General features: G+C 52.6%; 7 protein-coding genes across 7 annotated transcripts; 6 read left to right on the forward strand and 1 right to left on the reverse strand.

Moving 5' to 3' along the window:
• Positions 1–3,017: 3,017 nt before the first annotated feature.
• Positions 3,018–3,334, forward strand: CGGC5_v013436 (Uncharacterized protein; the record flags this gene model as incomplete). Its single annotated transcript, XM_032036170.1, has 2 exons — positions 3,018–3,128; positions 3,197–3,334. 2 exons carry the CDS (start codon positions 3,018–3,020, stop codon positions 3,332–3,334), a joined length of 249 nt encoding a protein of 82 aa, XP_031884831.1.
• A 448-nt stretch (positions 3,335–3,782) lies between these two features.
• Positions 3,783–4,436, forward strand: TMA20 (Translation machinery-associated protein 20; the record flags this gene model as incomplete). The annotated part of the gene is made up of 2 exons (XM_032036171.1): positions 3,783–3,796; positions 3,866–4,436. The coding sequence occupies 2 exons, from the start codon at positions 3,783–3,785 to the stop codon at positions 4,434–4,436; spliced, it is 585 nt and encodes a 194-aa protein (XP_031884828.1).
• Positions 4,437–4,859: 423 nt separating this feature from the next.
• CGGC5_v013438 (uncharacterized protein) lies at positions 4,860–6,143 on the forward strand (the record flags this gene model as incomplete). The annotated part of the gene is made up of 1 exon (XM_032036172.1): positions 4,860–6,143. The coding sequence occupies one exon, from the start codon at positions 4,860–4,862 to the stop codon at positions 6,141–6,143; it is 1,284 nt and encodes a 427-aa protein (XP_031884829.1).
• A 964-nt stretch (positions 6,144–7,107) lies between these two features.
• Positions 7,108–10,699, forward strand: CGGC5_v013439 (uncharacterized protein; the record flags this gene model as incomplete). The annotated part of the gene is made up of 2 exons (XM_032036173.1): positions 7,108–7,192; positions 7,245–10,699. 2 exons carry the CDS (start codon positions 7,108–7,110, stop codon positions 10,697–10,699), a joined length of 3,540 nt encoding a protein of 1,179 aa, XP_031884826.1.
• A 2,552-nt stretch (positions 10,700–13,251) lies between these two features.
• ilvE-0 (putative branched-chain-amino-acid aminotransferase) lies at positions 13,252–14,247 on the reverse strand (the record flags this gene model as incomplete). The annotated part of the gene is made up of 1 exon (XM_032036174.1): positions 13,252–14,247. The coding sequence occupies one exon, from the start codon at positions 14,245–14,247 to the stop codon at positions 13,252–13,254; it is 996 nt and encodes a 331-aa protein (XP_031884827.1).
• An 845-nt stretch (positions 14,248–15,092) lies between these two features.
• CGGC5_v013441 (Acylcarnitine hydrolase) lies at positions 15,093–16,712 on the forward strand (the record flags this gene model as incomplete). The annotated part of the gene is made up of 1 exon (XM_032036175.1): positions 15,093–16,712. The coding sequence occupies one exon, from the start codon at positions 15,093–15,095 to the stop codon at positions 16,710–16,712; it is 1,620 nt and encodes a 539-aa protein (XP_031884824.1).
• Positions 16,713–19,041: 2,329 nt separating this feature from the next.
• On the forward strand, positions 19,042–20,334 carry CGGC5_v013442 (uncharacterized protein; the record flags this gene model as incomplete). Its single annotated transcript, XM_032036176.2, has 1 exon — positions 19,042–20,334. One exon carries the CDS (start codon positions 19,042–19,044, stop codon positions 20,332–20,334), a length of 1,293 nt encoding a protein of 430 aa, XP_031884825.2.
• Positions 20,335–21,861: the final 1,527 nt, after the last annotated feature.

Consider the following 21,861-nt stretch of genomic DNA (forward strand, 5'->3'; position numbering starts at 1 on the left):
ATGAGAGGGTGCGGCGTGGTGGCTGACGGCGTCCGCCTCCATATTTAGGCCATGCCCTCATCTCATCTGGAGGGGTTCGCCCCATGCTGCTTACGTTGTTCCTGGACGGGACGGCCATCACCGGCCGGCTGGGTGGGTGAACGGGTTCATCTCTGGAGCCTGCCCACTTGGTGTTGGGTTGTTGACGTTCTGCTGGCGTGATGGCCTTCTGTCATTGCCATCTTGACTCGGTCACGAAAGGATGCCTTTGTGTCTCGCCAACCTCAGTGTTTCCCGTTTCCCGGCTTTGCTGGCTCAGGTTGCCTGTTGCTAAAAGCAGCTTTTACTGTTCCCGTCTCATAGCTTATCCTGAACGGTGTAAGCGCAGAAGGCACTGAGTAAACTCTAACAATGCCCCACGAACAGGGGACACCCTTCCGCCGACGTTCGGATTTTTGGCCAATGGCAGGCACAGTTCGGACGACGTTTCGCCAGTCTCTGCAGTGTTTTCTGACAGTGTCTTAGAGCTCCGCAGGCTGCAGCATTCCTGTTGGACGGAACGGGGACGGAATGAGGGGGCGGGCATCGGTTGAGAAAAACACAGAAAGAAAAGGGGCCCTTCGCTTGCTCGGATAGGTACGAAGTAGCGTCGTGGGCTGTGGTGATGGGGCTTCTGATATCCCTGTTGCGGCTTGAAAAAGTGCTTGAAGGTGCTGGGCTGCGTTGGTTCGTGGCTGAGACCTGACACCCTGGAATGTGAGCCAGCCTCCCCCAGTCACCAATCCCCGTCACGATTCGGCGGACGCCATGCAGGAGCTGAAGTCCCTTTTCTCTCAGCGACAACAGCCGCCGTGGTTGGCTTGGCTTAGGGGAGAAAGACCCTGCATGGCGGGTAATCTGAAAGAGGGCGGTAATATTGACCGCCGATTGCCAGACCTGCGCATTTTGAGGATCAAGTTCTTTGAGAAATTAGGTTGTGGTTTCTCGATCGTTCGCGATATCCCGTGTGTTGCCGTCCCAAGCGGCCAAATGGCAGGGAACGTGGAGGTGCCGGGGAACAGGAGTACGCAGTAGAACGTTGACGCGGTCAGACCGGAAGCCTCTTTGGCGATGGGGGCCACAGGGCATCCACCTGAGACGGAGCAGTCTTTCGGATTGCAGCGTGATAGGGTAAGCGGGAGGAGAGTAGCCCGCAGCCAATAAGGTAGGCGATACGATCGAGTCTCGGGTTGAAAGGCCATGGACCTTCATCGTCAACGGCCCTGCCATCTGTATTCTGTACCCATGAGTGAGCAAAAAAGTTTTTCGTACCTTGTTACCTCGTAGCCAGTATTGCGGTAGGCTTCCAGAGTGTTCGTGATGGATGTCAGCGGGGCGGGGCGGCATCTCCATTCCCGCTGAGTCGGTGGGCTTGCACAAAATGGGATGAACAGGTCGAGGTGCTTGAGTAAGTATCCCGGACGCGAATGTTTCGATGCCCATGTCCATGTTCTGCGCCCATCGCGAGGGGGGAATGCGAGCGAGTTTGCGTGTGGTGTTGCGAATCGTGCGCTAACCGCGTAGGCGAGGCGTAGAACGACAGGGACTTTATTGAGCCTCTGGAGACTCAGCCTCCTTTTTCCTAAACCCCCGACGACGTTGTTGCCGATATTCTTGGCTCTTGCCTCTGTTGGTATTTTCGCCGATAAGGCCAGCCCTAGGCAATGGAGGTGAGGTGCCTAGCATCTCAGGGAATCGCGATGAACATCTTACGAATACCTTCCTCGGGAACCAGCAAAGGACATAAGAGGCAGGCAGCACCAATCGAAGGCACCTCAACCTCTGGGCTGAGGAAGGAATAATCATTCTGCCTGGGAAGGAACGCGCCAATCTGAATTGGCGTGCACTGGCCGACTAAAGATCCTCCTGCGCTTACCTACTAAGTAGGTAGGTTACCTGCACTGACTGCAGCTGGGCGCTTTCCCTTCCCGCCAGTCAGCCCAGCCCGGGCTTGACATGGAAGTTAGGGAGAACAGGCTCCCACCTTCCGTTCTAATTCTGTCAGCATTCACGACTGCGTTTCCGTCCACTGCAATTACGGTTGCCCATCCCTACTGCATCTGGAAGAAGCACCCGGCGATGCGTTCCGTCCTTCTCACCGCAACCGACTTGGCACCCGGAGCTCTTTCCGTTGAGCTTAGGTAAGGAAATGAACGGCGCATGAATCTCATTCCCACAGACGTACGGATACCTACAGCAGCCAAGCTGCCAATGTAAGCTTAATAAGAAACGATTTGGCGCATCATTTGGAGACTCATTACATCTTGGCACGAGATCTCACCGTCTTCTGCGATGTGGCTGGTGCTGATCTCTACCCAGCCACGTGCGTCTCGAAACTGGCAGCTGAGGCTGGTGCCAGTGTCTATCATGACATGCTGTGGTATCCGTACAGATGTTAGAAATAGCTAGCTAACCAATGCTGTACACCCCCGTTTTGCGTTGTTTGGTCCATTTGATCCATTTCCCTTCACCACAGAGACAATGACAATTCAACGACTCTTTCAACGCATGTTTCGATCCCAAACGGGTTCTGGTGTCGACTTCCATTGAATGCCAAGACAACGGGCTGCGACTGAATGACGAGCTGCCAATGCTAGATAGCTTCATCACATGATATTTGGACCACCTACCTACTTAGTAGGGATTCAGATGATAAACAGGGATCCAATGAGGCTCCCAGGTAGGCAGGTAGGTTAGACGTACCTACTTTCCTCAAACCGTGCCGTCGTCGCTTTCCGTCGGGCAGGAGCCGGCCCAGTCCCTGTGAACCACCACCTTCCAGAAACGACATCCCCCGCCCCCACACAACTACGACGTCATCGCTTAGTCCTCAGAGTCCAGACCTCCAACCTTGCTGAGCTCTTCTTCAACAATGTCATTGCATTAAACCTACAACTTTCCCACTGCTCAACATCATCAACAAAACCCGCATCGTCCCTAAAGACCTGACTCCATACGTTTTACAGATTCCCTAGGTAACCCCTTGAACATTACCCAACATGCCTCTCGTCGTTCCCGGCATCAACAACATCACCGACGAGTCCAAGACTCAGGAGTGGAGCAACAAGCTGGTCGGAAAGAAGCTGCACGAGGAGGAGTCCAACGAGACTGTAAGGCGCTTTCAAGATGCCGCATGACCTTACCTTATCGTCATCGTACTGACAGCGGCCCTGTTCAGACTTTCTGCAAGAGAGATCTCCCCGAGAAGTCCCGTGTCATCGAGCCCGGCATGATGGTCACCAAGGACTTCGTGCCCGACAGGTTGAACGTGCACGTCAAGGAAGACGGCACCGTTTCCCACGTTGTTCACGGCTAGATCAGCATTCACGACATGTGGCGATCTCCGAGATCCGAGTCCGGGGCCTCGGAGGCGCGCGCAATGATTGGTTACGAATAGCAAAACTTTGCATGATTGTACAGAAATTATTTTGGAATGAATACACCGTTTAACTTGCCTATGAAATTTTGTCTTTGATGTTTGTCGTGACGGAGCTTCAAACCCAAGTGACGTGATGCCCGTCTGCTGCGGTGCCTGCACCCCTCAATTCTCGGTAGCGCTCTGCCCATCCAAACTGCACGCCAGGTCTACCCCGCCCGCCCGACTGCGGGGCAATTTTCCTGCGATGCTCGCTCTCCAACCAACCCCACCATCAATTCACCTCAACCACGCCGGGCAAAACCACACGACGCGCCGCATCGCCCTCGTCCAGAACTACCGTGATACCCCATTCTAATAATCGCCGTCGTCCGTCAATACCGCCAAAATGTTCAAGAAAGAGTACAGCAGCCACCTCCCCCTAAAATGCCAACTATTCCAACCTAACTAACAATAACCCCTCCCTCGCAGTATCACCTCCGCCCCGAAGCAGAAGCTCAAGTCCTCCGTCCAGCGCTCCCTGCGCCAGTCGCTGCTGGGCTCCTACCCGTTGCTGAACCCCTACATCGACGAGTTGATGCCCAAGAAGGCCTCTCTCGAGCAGATGAAGCTGCCCGAGCGCTGCTCCCTCTACGTCTGCGACCAACAGCCCCTCTTCTACCAGCAGGACAACGGCACCCTCATCCCCCACCTCAAACTCGTCCACCGCTTCCCCAAGGGCTTCCCGACCATCCGCATTGACCGCGGCGCTATCCGCTTCGTGCTCTCTGGCGCCACCCTCATGGCCCCCGGCCTGACGAGCCCCGGCGGCCGGCTGCCCAAGCCGAGGGACGGCGACGAGGGCGTCGACGAGGAGGGCCACTGGAGCAGGGAGCTGGAGAAGGGCGAGCCGGTTGTCATCATGGCCGAGGGCAAGACAGAGGCATGCGCTGTCGGGTTCCTGGTCGCGGGGACGAAGGAGGTCAAGGATAAGGGAAAGGGGCCTGTGGTCGAGGAGGCGCATTTCTTGGGTGATGGCCTTTGGAGACTTGGATCGGAATAAGGGGGAGAACGTATATTTGATCGGCATATGAGCGTCACGGCCGTTTTTGGTTGAGCTGGGGGACACGGAAGCATGGCACGTGAGCATTAGGGGTACCGGAAAAACCTCACGAGAAAAGAACATTACAATGGAAAGAATATTAGCGCGCATTATTTACTCTTCGCCACAAGGTTTCTGAGGCTGTTGGTTCTGCGTTAAAGACTGGTCTGGTTCCTCCAGGGACCATGTATGTCGGCGCTTGCCTGCAAGGTTCTCAATATTGAAAGTTTTGTACTTGCTTTGGCGAAGACCGTACATACCTCCCAACGTTCCTTCCGTTATATATTTTCCTTCGTGTCTTGTTTACTTCGGAATCTCTGTTATGTCTCGAAATAATTATTTCGAAACCCGCATCTACTCCCGCAACCCTCTGCGCTACTCGTCATGGAAGCATCCAAACCCTATATCAAGTGGCCCAAGCTATACCTCCCCGATACTTGGTGCCCTCCACACCTCGCGGGCACCGAGCACATTATGATGGCCGAAGGTATCCTCAACATGATAGAAAAAGACACCACAGTCGGTCTCGATCTGACTGTGCCAAAGAGGTTTATCCGCCACTTTCTGCATCCGAAACATGACGACGAGACGCGCGAGAAACGACTCCAGGAGGCCAATGCCTTGCTAGAGAGATTCGAGTACGAAGATGCCGAGAACGAGGCCCGGTGTGAGTGCGAGTTCTATGTGGATGATGAAACTGCGCTCACCTGGCGAAGGCTCGACGACAATTTGGAGCCTCAATCGTGGTTCTGCAACTACGACCCAAATTGGACCGAACGCGATCCGCTCCCTAGCCCGTTCATCGACCAGACCGGCCGACGGCTGCCTTTGTTGGTGGAGATCCAGAGCATCCTGGAAACGCTTTGGATCGACGAGTCTGACATGTCCCTCGACCGTTTCCGAGTCACACCGCACCTCTGGGCTGTCTTCCAACTCGCCCCTATCGACCAGCTCGAGGCGCTGCTCGGGGACTTGCGTAGTGGAAAGATCACCTGGAAGGACATGCACAAGCGTGTCACGATGTTTCTTGACGACTCTCTCGACAGCCTGTTCGCGTGCAAGGTACTGGACTTGCAGGCATACGACATGTCTGCTCTGAAGGAGGTCTCGGAGCATTTAATGTCCCGCGAAGCGATCTGGGGCTCCGAAACCGTGGAGAAGTACAGAGAAATGCTCTACAACATCGGTCCCGAGGGTGCGGGGAACATGGTGCTGAGGCTTTGTCCGCGGCACAGATGGGACAACGCGCAGTATGCGTTTGAGCCTCTTGAGCAAACCGCAGACTCTCTTCGCGTGCGGTTCCGCTTCCTGCCTGACACGAGACAGAAACTGGGCAAGGAGAGGGCGCATGCGTTGGTATGGGACGGGAACTTGGCTAGGGATCCCGAGGAGTTCCTGCGGCATTACCCACTCGAGAGGGATTACGACCACAACATCTGTCTTGTCCACGTCGCCAACAACACGACCCATGAACTCAGAGATAGTCAGATTATCGAGATCAAATCCAAGATCCCGGGCCGGCGCCCAGAGTTTCTGTTATGGGAGATGAGATACAAGACCCGGCTGATGGTCACCATGATCTCTGCTGCCCAACCCGAAACCCTCGAGGCCTACGATGTAGCCTATGAGTATGAAGGTAGTGAGACTATGAGCTGCACGCCAGGCTGATGTCATAGGGCATCTGATGCATATATCGACTCGAGGACCTGACTGGACTGCAAGGACGGACGACGACGAAGAAGACGACAGCAGCGACAATGATAGCTACGCAGAGCAGGCCTGAGAGCCCGACGGACACCGGCCCCACTCTCGGAACGACCTCCGAGGAACCAGGCACCGGGTTAGATAGCATAGCGTATATTTTCACAAAAGACCTGTGACCTTTATCAACTCCTCATTTCTACCCTGCATCCCTTGTAATTGAAAAACCATCATATCCGTCGGCCCCCAGCATAAGACCCAGGACGGGGCGACAAACAGCGTTGATCACGACTACAGACCCTTGCAAAGTTGTTGGAACTGTTCCTCGCTAATGCACTGTTCCCGGGGGCTGATGAGATGTTTGAGTCTTTTGAGCCATCGTCCCCGTTGGGGTGCAGGGTTGCGACCAATCAAACCCCCAACTGCACCCCTCGGCGGCGCTTAATCTCGATCTAAACAACCACCAACAACTTCCAACACAAGGTTGGAGTGCAGTTTGCTCATGGAGCCGTTACCATTTAGAGGGACGGAACGCTACCCCGGTCTTAGATGTTGCCGGGGCTGATAGAGTTGAAAAGGCGAAAGCCCGCTCCCATCGAAATGTGACGTTGACTCGAGAATCCTGCATGCCCTCTGCGCGACAGCTTTGTTGAAGATGGCCTCTGCAGGGGGTCTTCGCTCGGCAAAGTCGCCCGACAATGTTCGGCCAGAACACAGAATCGCTCGAAAGCCGGTCCCGGACAGGAGCTCTACTCAATACAGCGCCCTGACTCCGGAAACTTCTCCATCGTCGCCGAATACCAGCAAGTGCGCCGGAAGAGTAACCGTCACGGAGCAGACTCATGCAAAATGGCGACCCCAGTGGCTCCGGCCACAGTCCCTCGCATCGTTTGCCGGACTTTTCTTGTGCATTTCGGTTGCCCTCCCAGCAATGCTGTGGTACTCTCAACAACATGACGGCATAGCAAAGACTCGACAGGATTACGGTTACGTGTGGCGGTTCGGCCCAACAGCTGGTAAGTCCTGGATGGTATGGAAAAGAGATCAGAGGACCAACCCATTCTGCAGTTCTCACGATAGTCGCCGCCTTCTGGGCACGGGTCGAGTTACAAGCCATGAGATACATGCCTTGGATCGCCCTCCGACGCGGCCAATCTCCCGACTACGACCTGGATTACACATCTATGCTGATGCCCACTGTCCTCTACGCATCCCTCCGCCGGAAACACTGGCTAGTCCTCCTGGTCTCGGTGGTCTCCCTGCTGATCAGGGCCGAGATCGTGCTCGCCCCTGGTCTGTTCCAGCTCACACCTGTCCAGCGCGCAGAGCCCACCAACATCGCAATGGCAGACTCCTTCAGCCTCAACTGGGACACCGACACGGGGCGCGAAGCAATCATCGCTTACTATGCCGCCCGCGCTGTACACGACTTCAACATGACGTATCCTTTTGGCGTCACCCAGGAGGCTGCCTACCAGACATTCGCACTGGCGGATACGGGCAGAAGAGGTACCACCAGCGCGCCTGTCAAGGCCGAGGTTGACGCCTTCTTCACGGGTATGGAGTGTCTGAAAGCGAAAAGATGGTCAGCTTCGGAGGCAGCAAAAAAGCTCATGAGCAGGTTCTACTCGGTCGATGTTTCTTTCCAATTCGAGGGCTGTCAGCAAAACGTCTCATTCACCCAAGAAACGGTCCAGATGCCAGACACGTTGATAATGCCAGCGAAGATCTATGACTCCTGGCAGCTGAGTAAAGACCTATCACCCATTTCCCGCCCATGCGCCAACCTGCCGCAACAGTATGATCAATTTGTCTATTTCGCGGGACAATATGTGAAGGGCGCATCTGTCAACTCGCCCCGGCCCGTAGAGCTTGTAAAGGCAGATGCCATTCTGTGCTCCCCCACCGCTTGGATATCCAAAGTCGAAGTTACCGATGACGGAATCAGCCCGAACCTCACGGTCTTACCGAACCAGGAAAAGCGCCCAATCGAAGCTGAAATTTGGGGCATTTTGGGAAAGGCTATCCCGTCGACTCCTGGAGGCTGGGATTTCAGCCCTCAGATTGGCACCTCCCAGCTGAACTACGGGCCCGTCAGAGGGGAGCTCTCATTCAGCGAAGAGCGAGCCAATTTTTCGGACACAACCGAACTGCTGTACAATTGTACCATCAACTTGACTAGGAGGCTGGGGCCCCTTGTCGGGCACTACCTGTTTCGACAAAATAACACCGACAAGTCTGAAGCGGTTGCGGATATGTTTGTTGTTATCGATAGACTGGCGCTCAACCCGCAAGTCTGCTGGGCTATATTTGCTCTTTCCTCTCTGATAGCCGCCATCATCGGCCTCTCTCTATTTCGATCCCGGCGGTATACCACGATATGGTACCGAGATCCGGCTACCGTCTTGGGACATCTCCTCTTCCTCAGCGACCATCCCGAGCTTCGAGAAACGGAGCCGAATGAAAGCGATGATAAGAGTTGGGGCCATGGCACCTTCACCCCGATTGTGTTGAGACCCTGGGCACAGATTGCATTCGCGATTTTCGTCTGCGGTCTTCTCATTGGCCTAGGTTCGACGTTGCAGCAGTCGGAGGCGCACCATGGGCTAGCAACAGTCGACGAGAGGGAATACTGGTATCTGTTGTGGACTTCCTTCCCATCGATGATCATGCTAGGCGTCTCGTTGTACATCAGCTCGTGCGACTTTGTTTTGAGGGGCTTGTCTACCCTTCACAATCTGTCTACCCGGCCGTGTGATTCCCGGTTACTGGACTTCTCCATGCTGGACATGCTCGGGCTCCGCGCGCTTTGGAAATCATCGCAAAGGCTTTGGACGATTACCATGTCCCAGCTCACGGTAGTCTTTTGCGGCTTCCTAGCCACACTTGCTACCGTTCTCTTCTCAATCGAAACAGTAATCAGCCCCGTGGAAGTGCAGCTGCAACAGCAAAGTTGGTTCGGTGATACTTTTATCGACAACAACACAGATTCACCCGCACAGAACCGCGAGAATATCCGGAGCCTGTTGGCACGTCGCGGAGAAGCTAACTTCACTTACCCGAGAAACACGTATGCCGACATGGCATTTCCTATGCTTGATATGTCACAGCTGCCCGTCGCAAACAGCACAAGACAGGTGACGATACAGTTCAAAGTGCCCGCCGCGAAGCTGGTCTCAAGCTGCCAGCGGTTGCCCGAGGCCCGGTTCAACGTCACGGTGATGAACTACACGGAACAAATCTCGCAAAACACATCCGAGACGGTGTACCAGGGCCCGATGCTCATAAAGGAGAAATGCCCTACCGGCTACACGGACAACCTGGGCCACCTGTTCATCTTCGGCCGCAACCAAACAGGCGCGCACAGCGGCAAGTCTAGCTTTGCCGACATCCTGGCATCTCCTGGCAATCTTTACGACATGAACCAGCCCTGCCAACTGAACATTACAGATGCCAATGATCTTCTCCGCCCGATAATGCAGCAAACATATGTCTGGGGCCAGTGGAACTACGATAAGTACGACTTTGACCTGCTGCGGTTCTGGAGGTGCGACTATTCTTGGGCGCAGGTCATGACCGACGTAACCATGGTCAAAGGATCAGACGGCGAGTTCGCCATCGACCAGACCAGACCGCCTGTCCCGGACCTATCTACTACGAAGAAATTGGATCACCCATTCGTCGTACCTGTAAGAGACTACCAGGACCTGTTCATGGTTGTGGGGGCTAGCACCGGCCTTGATGGCAACGTGGCGCCTGAGATTATTGTCACCGACCCCTCAGCTGGCGACATCAACCCCTTCTTCCGGCCCTTGATACAGCCGTACGGAAAGCTGCCGCTCGAGGCGTTTGGCGACCCGGAGTGGGAAAACGCGGTTCTGGAGGAGCTGCACACAAATTTGGGATTCGCGAGTGCGCAGCTGGCGAATCTGGAAAACCGGTTGGACGTAGGGCAAGATTCCAGGACCACACCGTTCCCGGCCGAGGGCTTGCCGGCTGTGGAGGCTCTTGTGACTGACGGGGGCCAACGGAGGCTGATGCAGAATGCGACGGTCACGTATGTCATTATCGGGATACTTGGTCTAGTCGCTTTGGGCATCTTGTGGACGCTGTTCTCGAGGGTGATGAGAATGTATGGGGTCAAGAGAGATTGGTTTGCGATGGATGTGAAGGGGCTTGCGCCGGACGGCTTTGGGAGCATTGGTGCGATGACGAGCTTGTTGCGTGAGTCGAATGCAATGGATCATGTGCCATCGCAGTCGGAAAGAGTCTCAACCGCCGATCTCCATGAGATGCTGAAGGGTCTGTGGTTTCGGCTGGGATGGTTCAGTAGGGAAGCGGATCAGAGGAGGCACTTCACTGTTGGGGTGTTGGAGGATAAGAAGTTTTCTTGGATTGAGAGTAAGATAGAGGCGGAGATGGGAGAGAAGCCTATGTATGAGAGGGTGGTCAGTACTTCTGAGGAGACGGCATTTAGAGTAGGCAGTCCTGAAGTCGTAGATGGACCGCGGGATAGAGAGTAGATTTGATGAAAAAGATTTCGCGGTCAAAACACTAAAATAATTCGCCCTGAGAAGAAGACATTGTTATCGGCACAGCAAGTTGATGAACAGGATAGTGAAGGAATGGTCTTAGGAGTCAGACTTCGTCCTCTGCCTACAAGCCAATGAGCTGCTCTTTAGTACCCTTTATTGCATTAGAGAGGTCGTCTCCTAGCTTACTATGCCTTCAAGTCAATAGGTACCTTATGTATGACGACAACAACTCGGCTTCCCCAAAAGAGTCACAGTTTGCACCACTGGACTAAAATTCAGACAGCCTGGGCTGTGAAAAGGTCGTCAATACCCAGCCAGTAACGTGCGGTCGAGAGAAACATGTCTCAGACTTGGTTGGGTTGCCTTTCTCCGCCTTCTTTCTGACCATGCGGCTTACAATCAGGCCAAATTTCCCATTATCTGGGTCAATCCCAACACGACCAGCGTGCTCACACTCGAGTTCGCGAACCCGGTTTTCTGTTCCGACCATCGACCTGAACCTTCGCTAGCAACTACAATTCGGCGACTCTCGTACGTTTCTAAAGTTGTCCATGCATTCGTTCACTGTCTAAAGTTACGGCCTCAAAATACGAAATGCAATGCGCCTTCTATCTACCGCTGATCTCACGCTACATACATTTCCCGACGACGGGATTCCTCAGTACTCGATCCTTTCCCACACATGGGGTGATGAAGAGGTGCTCTTCCATGAGATGCTGAACCCAACCGATGAAATACGAGGTCGAGCTGGGTACAAGAAAATTCAAAAATGCGCCGAGATAAGCAGAAAGATCTGGGATTGTGACTTCACCTGGGTGGACACATGCTGCATCGATAAAACAAGCAGTTCCGAGCTTTCAGAATCAATCAACTCCATGTATGCGTGGTATCGAGACTCCTACATCTGCTTCGCGTACCTGGAAGACTTCCACGACGTAAATATCAGCCAGGTGTCGCAAAAGACACGATGGTTTACCAGAGGCTGGACACTTCAAGAATTACTTGCCCCCGAAGAGGTAATATTCTTTTCCGCGTCTTGGAAAAGGATCGGCAATAAGAAATCGCACCTCCCCAGTTTAGAGTCAATCACTGGGATTGACCAATCTATACTCAAGATGAACAAACTACAAGGTGTATCCGTGGCTAAGAAGATGAAATGGGTAGCAAACCGCACGACGACAAAAAAGGAGGACCTAGCATATTGTATGTTGGGCATATTTGGCGTGATTTTACCCTTGCTCTATGGCGAGGGAGACAAAGCCTTCACAAGGTTGCAAGAGGAGATTATGCGAAACTCGGAAGATGTTACTCTTTTCCTATGGATAAGCCTCAACGAGAACGCAGGCTATTCCAGAGGGGCACTCGCCCACCATCCAAATGAATTCGCTGATTCCACAGCACCTAACACACCGATGAACGTCCTTGACGAGCCATACCAAATGACCAACAAAGGACTACAAATAACAACGCCGTTGATGGAATTGGACCATGTGGATCCAGTACACGTCTCCTTCCTCAAGGAAGACCCTTTCCGAAGTTCTCTTTTCCTTCTTTCCTTCGACCAGCATGACCCTAAAGAAGGGATCATTACTCACCATGTCGTTCTCCGAAAGGTTAAGGACGCAAAAGACCACTACGTCAGGGCTTACCCTCATTTCCAATTTGTCGCCCCACGAAAAGCTCCAACTACGTGGCCCCGTAACCGCCGACCCAGAGAGCAGACTATCATAATAGTTGAACGGCTTTCTCTTTCTAATATCGACTGGGTTTTGCCTTGCGAAGGATTTGAAATCACCGAGGTGATATACAATCCTGCAATCAAGTTCCTGAACCCAGCTGTGTCCGAGTTGAAGCTCACACACGAGCTGGTGCAGACCACTTCCAGTGCAGACAACGGCGTTATTGAAGCCTTGTATTCTTCTCATCACGCCCGAAGAGGGCCTGGAAGTCCAAATCCATCTTTACGACATATCCTCTTGAGGTACGAGCAGCAACACGCTAGGATACATATGTTCATTTTCTACGACTTACGTGCAAAAGTATCCGAGATAGGTGGTACCATTTCTATTGATTCACTTCCGCAAGCAGTGCGGAAACAGCATTACCCATCTGGAATAGGGGGCCTTATATCATCCAGTTCCAAAAGACTATCGTTTTTTTACGGGCACTGCGAATCTGAGACAAGAGACGGAAATTAGAGGAGGGATAGGCAATGCGCAAGTCTATGCCGAATTCTCGCGAAAACTTATTGATCAGAGCCTCTTTTTGGATGTGTATATCAAACACTACGAGCTGTAGTGTAGGAAGCCCCCCACGTTTGGTAACAGACGCAAAGCTAACTTAACCCTTCTTGACATATAGGGAGAAGACAGACACAGAGCTAAAGGCATGGCGTAATGATGAGAATTTTGGCATGAATGCTAAATAGCTACATATCGGTCACATGGACGAATTGCCTTTCGTTGACGACGATATGTAAATGAAGTTCGTCCTTGACATACTATATATATATGAGATTTTAGAGACTACTCCAAGCATCATCAAAGTTTTGCCAGTTGAACTTTCTTATCTTGATACACAACCTCGAAACTGTACGCCGGGTCATAGTGCATAGTCCAGTATCCGTCCCAAATGCTCTTCGTCACAGGACCAACCTGCCCACCGCTCACGGGCTTCCCATCCAGGCTGGTTATCGGCATGATACCACCCGCTGTAGTGCACATCAATATCTCGTCAGCCTGATATGCCATCTCGACCGGAACGACCTCAACACGAACGGGAATGTTGTTGGCTCCCGCGACATCGATGACGCTTTTACGCGTGACGCCTTCGAGAACACCGCGGTCGGGGGTGTACAACGTCCCGTCCTTGATCAAGATTATGTTGAAGCCTGATCCCTCGGTCAAGTTGCCATCTCCATCGGTTAGAAATGGGTAAGTGGCACCTCGGTCAGATGCCTCGAGCATGCCCCTAGTGAAATCTCCCCATTGCAAGTTCTTCACACGCGGGTCTATAGCCCCTGGAGGCACCCTCCGGACCGTTCGCGCGATGATGGCATTGCCGCCATGAGGCTGAATCGAGGGCGGCATGGCCCAGATGAAGGGAAGGACAAGCATGTAGAGCCTGTTGTCCTTGGCAACTTCTTCAGCGCGAGCGAACATGACGCTCTGAAGACCGCGAGTGACGATGAGTTCGACGAAAGCGTCTTTGATACCGGTTTTGACCACCATCTCAATCAAAGTCTTCCTGATCTGGTTACGAGAAAGAGGCAGCTTCAATCTCAGCTTGCTGCAGCTGGCGTCGAGTCGATCAAGGTGGTCCTCGAGACGAAAGAAGCGACCATCCCAAACCGAGGGCACATCGTAAGTAAGATCGCTTCTCAAAAATCCCTGATCCTGCAGAGGGATGCGAGCTTCGGCGACTGGAACAAGATTTCCTTCAACCCAGGCGATGCCTTTGGCGTACGGGCTGGTGCTCTGCGCTAGCACGGCCTGCCGTTGGTGGTAGCCGGCGAACACCTTTCCCATGGAAGTCATTCTGGAATTTTGCCGCGATCTGGGGTAGATAAATATGATGATCTGATGCTTGTGGTTGGCGTTGAGGATGATGAACTAGAAGGCTACTGACGAAATCCCGATTTCTCCGGCCATGTCGTTGGAATTAACGTTGGGTTTCTCATTAGCTAACTATCCCAACAGATTGGAGATTACGACCTTACGTCAAGAGATAAGGAAGTGTAGAGAGGGAAAGTGACTACATTGGATGATCTCGCTGCCATGCAAGCATGTGCTTTGCGGGGACGGAGCCCGAGGTCCGCACTTCCATGAAGCCCATAGTTTAACCTAAATTACGACTTCGAAGTTATCAAATTGCTTCTACAGGCTACACAAAATTTAGAAGCAGTGCAGCGGAGGGAAACGATGACCTAGGCAGCGATACCGCTGACAATTATTTCGGGGTGATCATGTCATTTGCCGCGTCGGGACCGCTGGTCATGGAGCCTGCGGATTTACGGACTATTCATTATTAAGCAGTCCCTCGTTCGAGCCAGGAAAGCAATCCTTCTGGATAGGAAAGATGATTTTATCATTATTCTATGCGTATGCTTACTAGACTAATCTAGTTCGAGTCGATTTTCGACGGCTAGGTATTGAGAAGTGCATGTGGACATAGCGGAGTTAAGAAACAGTCGGGGGGATCGCGGACAATCAACATGACCGGCCGCAAACCGTGCATGACAGCAGCGAAGAAACTTTTCGTGATAGCAAATAGAGTAGGTGTCAAAAATACGAAGTATAAGAAGGACGTAATGGTTATGAATTGTCAGATATCAGAAGGTGTCACTAACATCGACGATTGCTCATCTCAGTCCTGAGTCGCAATGAGATCGGCAACTTACCTTTCGCTCATATTTACTGCATGCACGGTGGCAGCAGCACCGAAAGCCAGTCAAAGCTCGCTGAAAACTTCTGTAAACACAAGCTCTGGTGTCTTCGCTCCTTACTTCTCTGACTCGCAGCCCGACGTTGCTTCTTTTCTTGATATTCCCTACGCCGAAAGCCCAGTTGGAGATCTCCGATTTGCACCACCTCTCGCGAAGAGATACCCGGGCGACAAGATTATCAGAGCGCCAAATCTTCCAGCTGGTTGTTTTCAGTATGTTGCGCCTTACCTCCGCGGTACTGTTACGGATGGACCAGTTACTGCTGCAGCATTCCAGCGAAACGACTTCTCGAATACCACCGAAGACTGCTTACGGTTGTCAATTTTCGCCCCGGCAAAGACGACCAGGAACAACTCTTCTTCTCAATCTCTAGCCAAAGGCAAGTCTTTGCCGGTGATTGTCTGGGTCCACGGCGGCGGGTACAGCTTCGGCGGCATCAACGTTCCCTTCCAGCTTGCGCCGAATTGGGTTCAGCGAAGTCAGAAGCATATTGTCGTTCAAGTCCAATACCGTCTCAATCTTCTCGGTCTCCCAAATGCGGCAGGACTAGCCGAGACCGATAAGAACTTCGACTTGCCTTTCCTTGACCAGCGCGTTGCAATTGAATGGGTTCGCGCCAACATTGCCAACTTTGGCGGTGACCCTAGTCGCATCACGCTATGGGGTGAGAGCGCGGGAGCGTACTCTGTAGACGGCTACTTGTTCGCTTGGCCCCATGATCCTATCGTCAAAGGAGTCATCGCGGACTCTGGAAATGCGGTGGCTATCCCGAGCGTCTTGTCCGACCCGAACAACCATACTACTTTCTCATTTGTTGCGGACCGGCTTGGGTGCGGCAACTTGTCGGCTGCCGCGGAGCTCAAGTGTATGCGCCAGGTCCCTGCATCCAAGATTAAGACGTACCTTCAGGCAGGTATTGGAGAAGGTGGCGCCGCCGATGATGCTATCGCATTTGGAGCGTTCGCCGACAACGTGACCATCTTCAGCAACTATACTGAGAGAGTCGGCAAAAACGGCTCCAAGTTTCCAACCCAAATACCCCTATTGATCGGGACCAACACAAACGAAGGAGCTGCAGTGGTCCCTTACAACTTCACAGGCACCAACACTGCAACCGAGTTGCCAAGCGACCTCACCAGAGTCGCGCAGGGCTTCTCGCTCAATCTGCAATGCACCACTCTGGAGGAAGTACGGCTTAGGTCTGAAGCTGGAGCGACGACGTATCAATACCTTTATGCCGGCAACTTCACCAACATATCGCCATTGCCATGGTTAGGCGCCTACCACACAGCTGAGCTTCCCCTGATTTTCGGCACTCACGAGTTTGACGGGCCGTCAACAGACTTTGAACAGAGAGTGAGCGAGCGCATGCAAGACTTGTATCTCCAGTTCGCCATTGATCCAGAGAATGGACTGAAAAGCGCTGGTTGGCCACCAGCGACTGCGCAGCTCAACCAGTCGCGATTGATGGAGTGGGCTGCTGGGCACAAGGTTGAGAAGGTAATGACAACCGAGGCCCTGCGTGAAGAATGTGTACGGAATGGGTTTGCTGTTTGAGTTCAGACGCTAGATTCAAGGGAAGGATTTAATCCTTCACTTATGTGTGATGAGTTTATCAGATTATTAGGAAACGTCGAAAATGAAAAAAAGGCGAATTAAACTTTCCTTAGCCCACCAAGCTACATCATATTCCGTAGGTATCTGATAATCCCCCGCCACAGTCGAAAGCCGTGGTGACATCTCTCGATTGATTAGCATGCGGCTGATAGGAAGAAGAGAACCTGGAAAAATGATGGATCAACCATGATCGCCTCACAGCCGACTGCTGGCTCTGAGACTGCGCTGCTTCCGAAAGACCCGCAACTTTCCAGCCGGCAACTGACGGAACGAGTGAGAGTTGAGAGCTGATAGCCGTGACTGAAAAATGACCCCTCTTGCGCTGATGGTGTCTGAGAGAGTTACCACTTAATGTCACCAGTATCATGTGCGATCCCTACCGTTCGGGAATGGAAATAAATGACTCTGTTGCCTACGATAATCCGCGGCAAAACCTGACTCCCCATCTGATTATAGATGGCAAATGTGTTGGCATGAACAAAAAAAAGGGTATGTGATGAAGATGATGCCGGAAAGACTGCAACAGTTAGGCCGTGGGACTGAGCACACAACCGCCCTTTCTTATCGGGTACCACGGGAACTATTAGCTGAACTACGTCCGGTCTTTTGCATATGCCAGCCCAAACAGCCTCGATCCAGTTCGCCTCGCCACCTCTCGTCTGTCGTCTTAACTTCCTTGGCATTGATATGCGGGTGTCTGTGGGTATCAAGCACGTTGTCTGGGCTGACCAGTCCGCGTTCAGGACTGGGCGGTTCTTGTGACTAAGCTGCAGAACCTCATTGAAATCCGCAATTGAGTTCCGAGATAGTTGGATTATTAGTATGTTGCTTGAATTCCCTTGGATTCTGCCTGCGTTTGCTGAAGTGACTGCCGAAAGACGCGGAAATGCCGACAGGTGGGATGCCCCGTTGCGGGTTTTGTCCGAGTCAAAGCACGCTGGGGATTCCTCGATGCTTCGCCGTAGTGAGGCTGACATCTGCATGAAGACCTCTATTCTCTTTTTTCGGACAACTGCCGCATTTGGAGAGGTTTCACTGGAAGAAACTTGGCGGGAAGCCCGACGATTCGGAATGCGGAGAGGGGAAAAGAGGATAAAAATCTGTAAGGGGGGAGCAGATGCGCAGCATGAAGTAATTCCGGCAGAAGCACCAGAATGCCCCGAAGCGGAAGCTAAGACCCACCGGCAGATTCGGCAGACGCCGAGATGTCGTTAGAAATAGAAATAAACAGTGGCGGACAGGGGGGCAATTAAAATCAGGGGGAAGAGAATGTGGATTTGGAGAAGCCGGGGCATCCATGACATCACCCTCGCCCGACCTAACTGGAGGCGAACCGCCCCCATGCCGCCATCTTTCTGGAGAAAAGATGGTGGGCTGATTGTGAATTATCAGATCTGTGACTTGGTCTTACGCCAAAGCACCTTAATCTGACTTCGCTTCCGTCCAAGTGACTGATTTGTCCTCCTGTTCCATGGACTGAGGTCATCGTTCGGCTACGTACGCCTCGAGTCTGCCTTGATTTCGCCCTGGACAAGAGCCTAACCAACTCTTGTCTGCCGTCCCTCCCGTGTTTTCCTACTCCTGTCTCACGCGACCTTGCACTCTTTTTCCGGCAGAATCACTGTGTCCCTAAGCCAGCTCATTGGCGACAACTGCCGCCAGCCCCCAGATTGACTTCACATGGTAATCCAAGAGACGACATCCCACTTACCGGCCCCAATCCTCAACTGGGAAGTTTGTGGTTCTCCGTAGTTTACGTCCAGAGGCGCGTGATGGCGAAGCAGATGGCATGCTTGAGCATGGGGCACATATCCGCCAAGACCCCCCCTGTCTCAAGGTCTGCCCTGTGAGCGGAACCTCTATCAAGATCACATCCACCCTAGTCATTCTCTAAGCTATGTTATTTCTGCCCATCCAAGTGGGAAACACGCCCGAACGACGTTTCAGCCGCCGGGCAAACATGTGCCTGTAAGCCTGGTGGGTGGGTGGCCAGCCGGCTTCATCGACGGGGATGGCTGGACGACGTGGCATTCCGTCAGCGGTTGACAAGACGCGGTACCGCAGCTTGTCCCCCCTCCACACCCATTTCTTGTAGGTTCGGGTTGTCAAACAGCTAGATCTTTACAAGGGGGAGGAGAGCCGCAGGCTGTTGGCAGCATACGGTTCCCTTGGCGTACGCACTTATTTGAAGAACGAAAACCCACTTTCCTTTTGCCAAGTTTTGTCGATTGATTATCTAGACTGAAGCACTACACAAATGTCACTGAATATGAAGCGCCGAAATTGGAGTCCTCGAGGTACTCGCCGTCGTGGTCTAACTGGCTTCTTGGCACGGTTTGCCTTTCGTTTCATGGCCATCGCGGCCCTTTTCACCACCTATCATTGTCTCGATCTTCATGTTCGCTATCGAGACTCTGTGCGCGCCAAGTACTCAGCCACGCAGTTCACCATCCTATCGGACTACGATGAAGCAACACTCAGTAGGTCAGGATGGGAGGCTGAGTCTCACTTGTCCAATCCTGAGCGCATGGCCCTGCTCGAGAACAGGCCGCAATGGAAGAGGCTAGGGGGTGGCCGGGAGGGAGAAGCTTTCATCTACAACGGTTCTGTCATCAAAGTCTACAATGAGGCGAGCAGTCCTTTCCGCAACTGCATGTCAGACACGGACGATGGATTGAGGAGATGGCCGACAGAGATCCCAGTCAGTCTCATCATGGGAGGCCATGAGGACATCATAACACCACCAAACGACGATATGTATAGGGACTTGTTTGTTCCGGTCAAGGACTACTTTCTCGCCACTACGAACCCTTCACAACCACCCAAATGGCATCTCGTCACACCATTCCTCAAGGCCGGCACCCTCGCCAAGCTGGCAAAGAAACTACGCACCTCGGAGAGGCCGCTCACATATCGTGAGGTCGACATGATGTTCCGTCCATCTTTCGAGTCCCTCCTATCCGCTTTGGATTACCTCCACCAAGCTCATAACCTCTGTCACGATGACATCAAGATGGACAACATCTTCGTGGCATCCGAGGTTGACCCTAGACGATGGAAGATCGGGGATCTTGGCAATGCTCGTGAGCCTGAGCACCCGTATCACTTCACACCACTGTGGGTTGCCGACACCCCGCAGCTGCGCGACTGTCGTGCCAACGACGCACTGCGCTTGACGAAGTCGTACATTGAGTTCGTGCGCATCGCCAGCGGGAATTCGGAGGAGTTTGACGTGGCCTTCTTCCAAGGAGTTGAGCCGGCAAGCAGGTTCTACTGGACCGTCGCTGGTGCGGCATCTCCTGCTTCGGCTGCAGACGTACGAGAGCTGTCAAGAGGCTTCCCTCCTTTGATGGACGAGGATGAGATGGTGTGGGCGTCAATGGAGCGTGTCAAAGCCAAGAGCGGTTTCAATGCTGTCACCACAGCTCTGCTTGGCTGGAATGTCTCTCTCGGGAGGGCGGTCATGAGTGAATTGAGAGTTGGAGCGAAGGAGTTGATGGGTCAGATCTTTGGACTCACTGGCATATTGGGCGTTCCTGTCACAGGATGTCACACTGAATAAGAGGCTGCTGGGGTGGTTTGCTTTTTAAAGTCTTCTGGCGTTGGGAACTTGAAGGGCAAGCAAGGTCGGCGTTGGCGTACTGGCACGGCAAATGCTTTGACAGCTGTTACATGATATATACCCCGGGTAGGGCAAAATTTGGGATGGCTGGGAGACAACATGGAAGCGAAAAGGCCTTCACGAGTTTCAGAATATACGGCGTCTGCTTGATTACAGTCAATAAATGGTATTTAAGACATCGTGCTATGGTTGCAGAGGACATAGGCTTGGATGTATTGCTTCCTTGAGTCGTCTAGAGCGGGATATCTACAAGACCATCAAGCTTGTCCAAAGGTCGCAGACCTTGTAGATTGGTGAATCGTCCCATGACGCAAAATAAAATAAGTCGTGCAGAGATAGCTGCAGTATCGCCGTAGTTTCCAAGTCATTGGCGATTTGCTGTCTCAGCTGAAGACCTTGATTTTGAGGGATACGGGAACTCAGCCATGATGCGCCGACCCATTCTAAATTCGTACTCGAAATTAGGCATCTTCTTTTGCTGTCATTCTCGGTTAAGCCCCCAAGAGGGGGGGCTTGCACTGCGCCGAAGGAGCTCCGCCTTCGGCGCTTGTCTTAAGCGACCTTGGCAACTTTTTCAGCCCAAGAAACAGCGCTTAATGTGTCATCATCTTTTCCAGCCTCAATGATTATCGTGACATGAGAGTTGCGTATCTTTCGTTGTTGAGATTCATGACCAGAGCCGAAATTATTTACCTGTCCCTGAGCCGTAGCTGATGTTCCCCTTTCACTTAGACGCTCAGTAGGGAATACTTGACCCTCAAGTCTTCCATGAACAATCATCATAGATTCAGTGAAGGTATCCTGTGTTCCTCTGAAACTACGATAGAAATGGCATCTCCAAATAATGCGTGTACTAATGTGAGTTTACTATCTGCCGATGAGACATCGCAACTTTTTTTAAACGGTCTAGACGCGGTCTGCGAAAGTGGTGCTGATTCGGATATTTTGCCGGCCTGAATCTTGGCAGCCAATGGTCTAGGCAGCCTTTATTCTCTACAATCTAGGCCTTCATTGGCCCCCTCGGAAAACAGTGCATGGCAGAGAACACTACCCCCGCCGGCCGCCAACCATAACATAGATGTACCTGCATACAATGCCCTACGATCTCCCTCGGACTCTGCTTACTGCGGCCCGCTGCCGAGGCCACAGCAAAAGACGCACGGCTGTGCTTGTCAAAATACTGTCCTGCATGTATCACCGCTTCGAAATAGCTTCATTGGCATAGTCTCCGCGGAGTGCGAAGCTGAAGCCAAGCCTCCTAGTCTCTATCAAATGCTGGGTGCCTGGAACCCTAAGAATAGCCTCAAGTCTAGATGTCGGACAGGAATCTTGAATTATAAAATCATGAAAATCTCGAGGGTCTAATGATAAATAACCACTCAATCACTCAACACGCAACACAATTCAGCAAACCAAATACCACCAGTCTCATCTCATCACCACGCAATCTCCCCGAGCTTCATATCC

Source organism: Colletotrichum fructicola (genome assembly GCF_000319635.2).
Source record: "Colletotrichum fructicola Nara gc5 chromosome Unknown KSG_Nara_v1_contig08, whole genome shotgun sequence".
Lineage (NCBI taxonomy): Eukaryota > Fungi > Ascomycota > Sordariomycetes > Glomerellales > Glomerellaceae > Colletotrichum > Colletotrichum fructicola.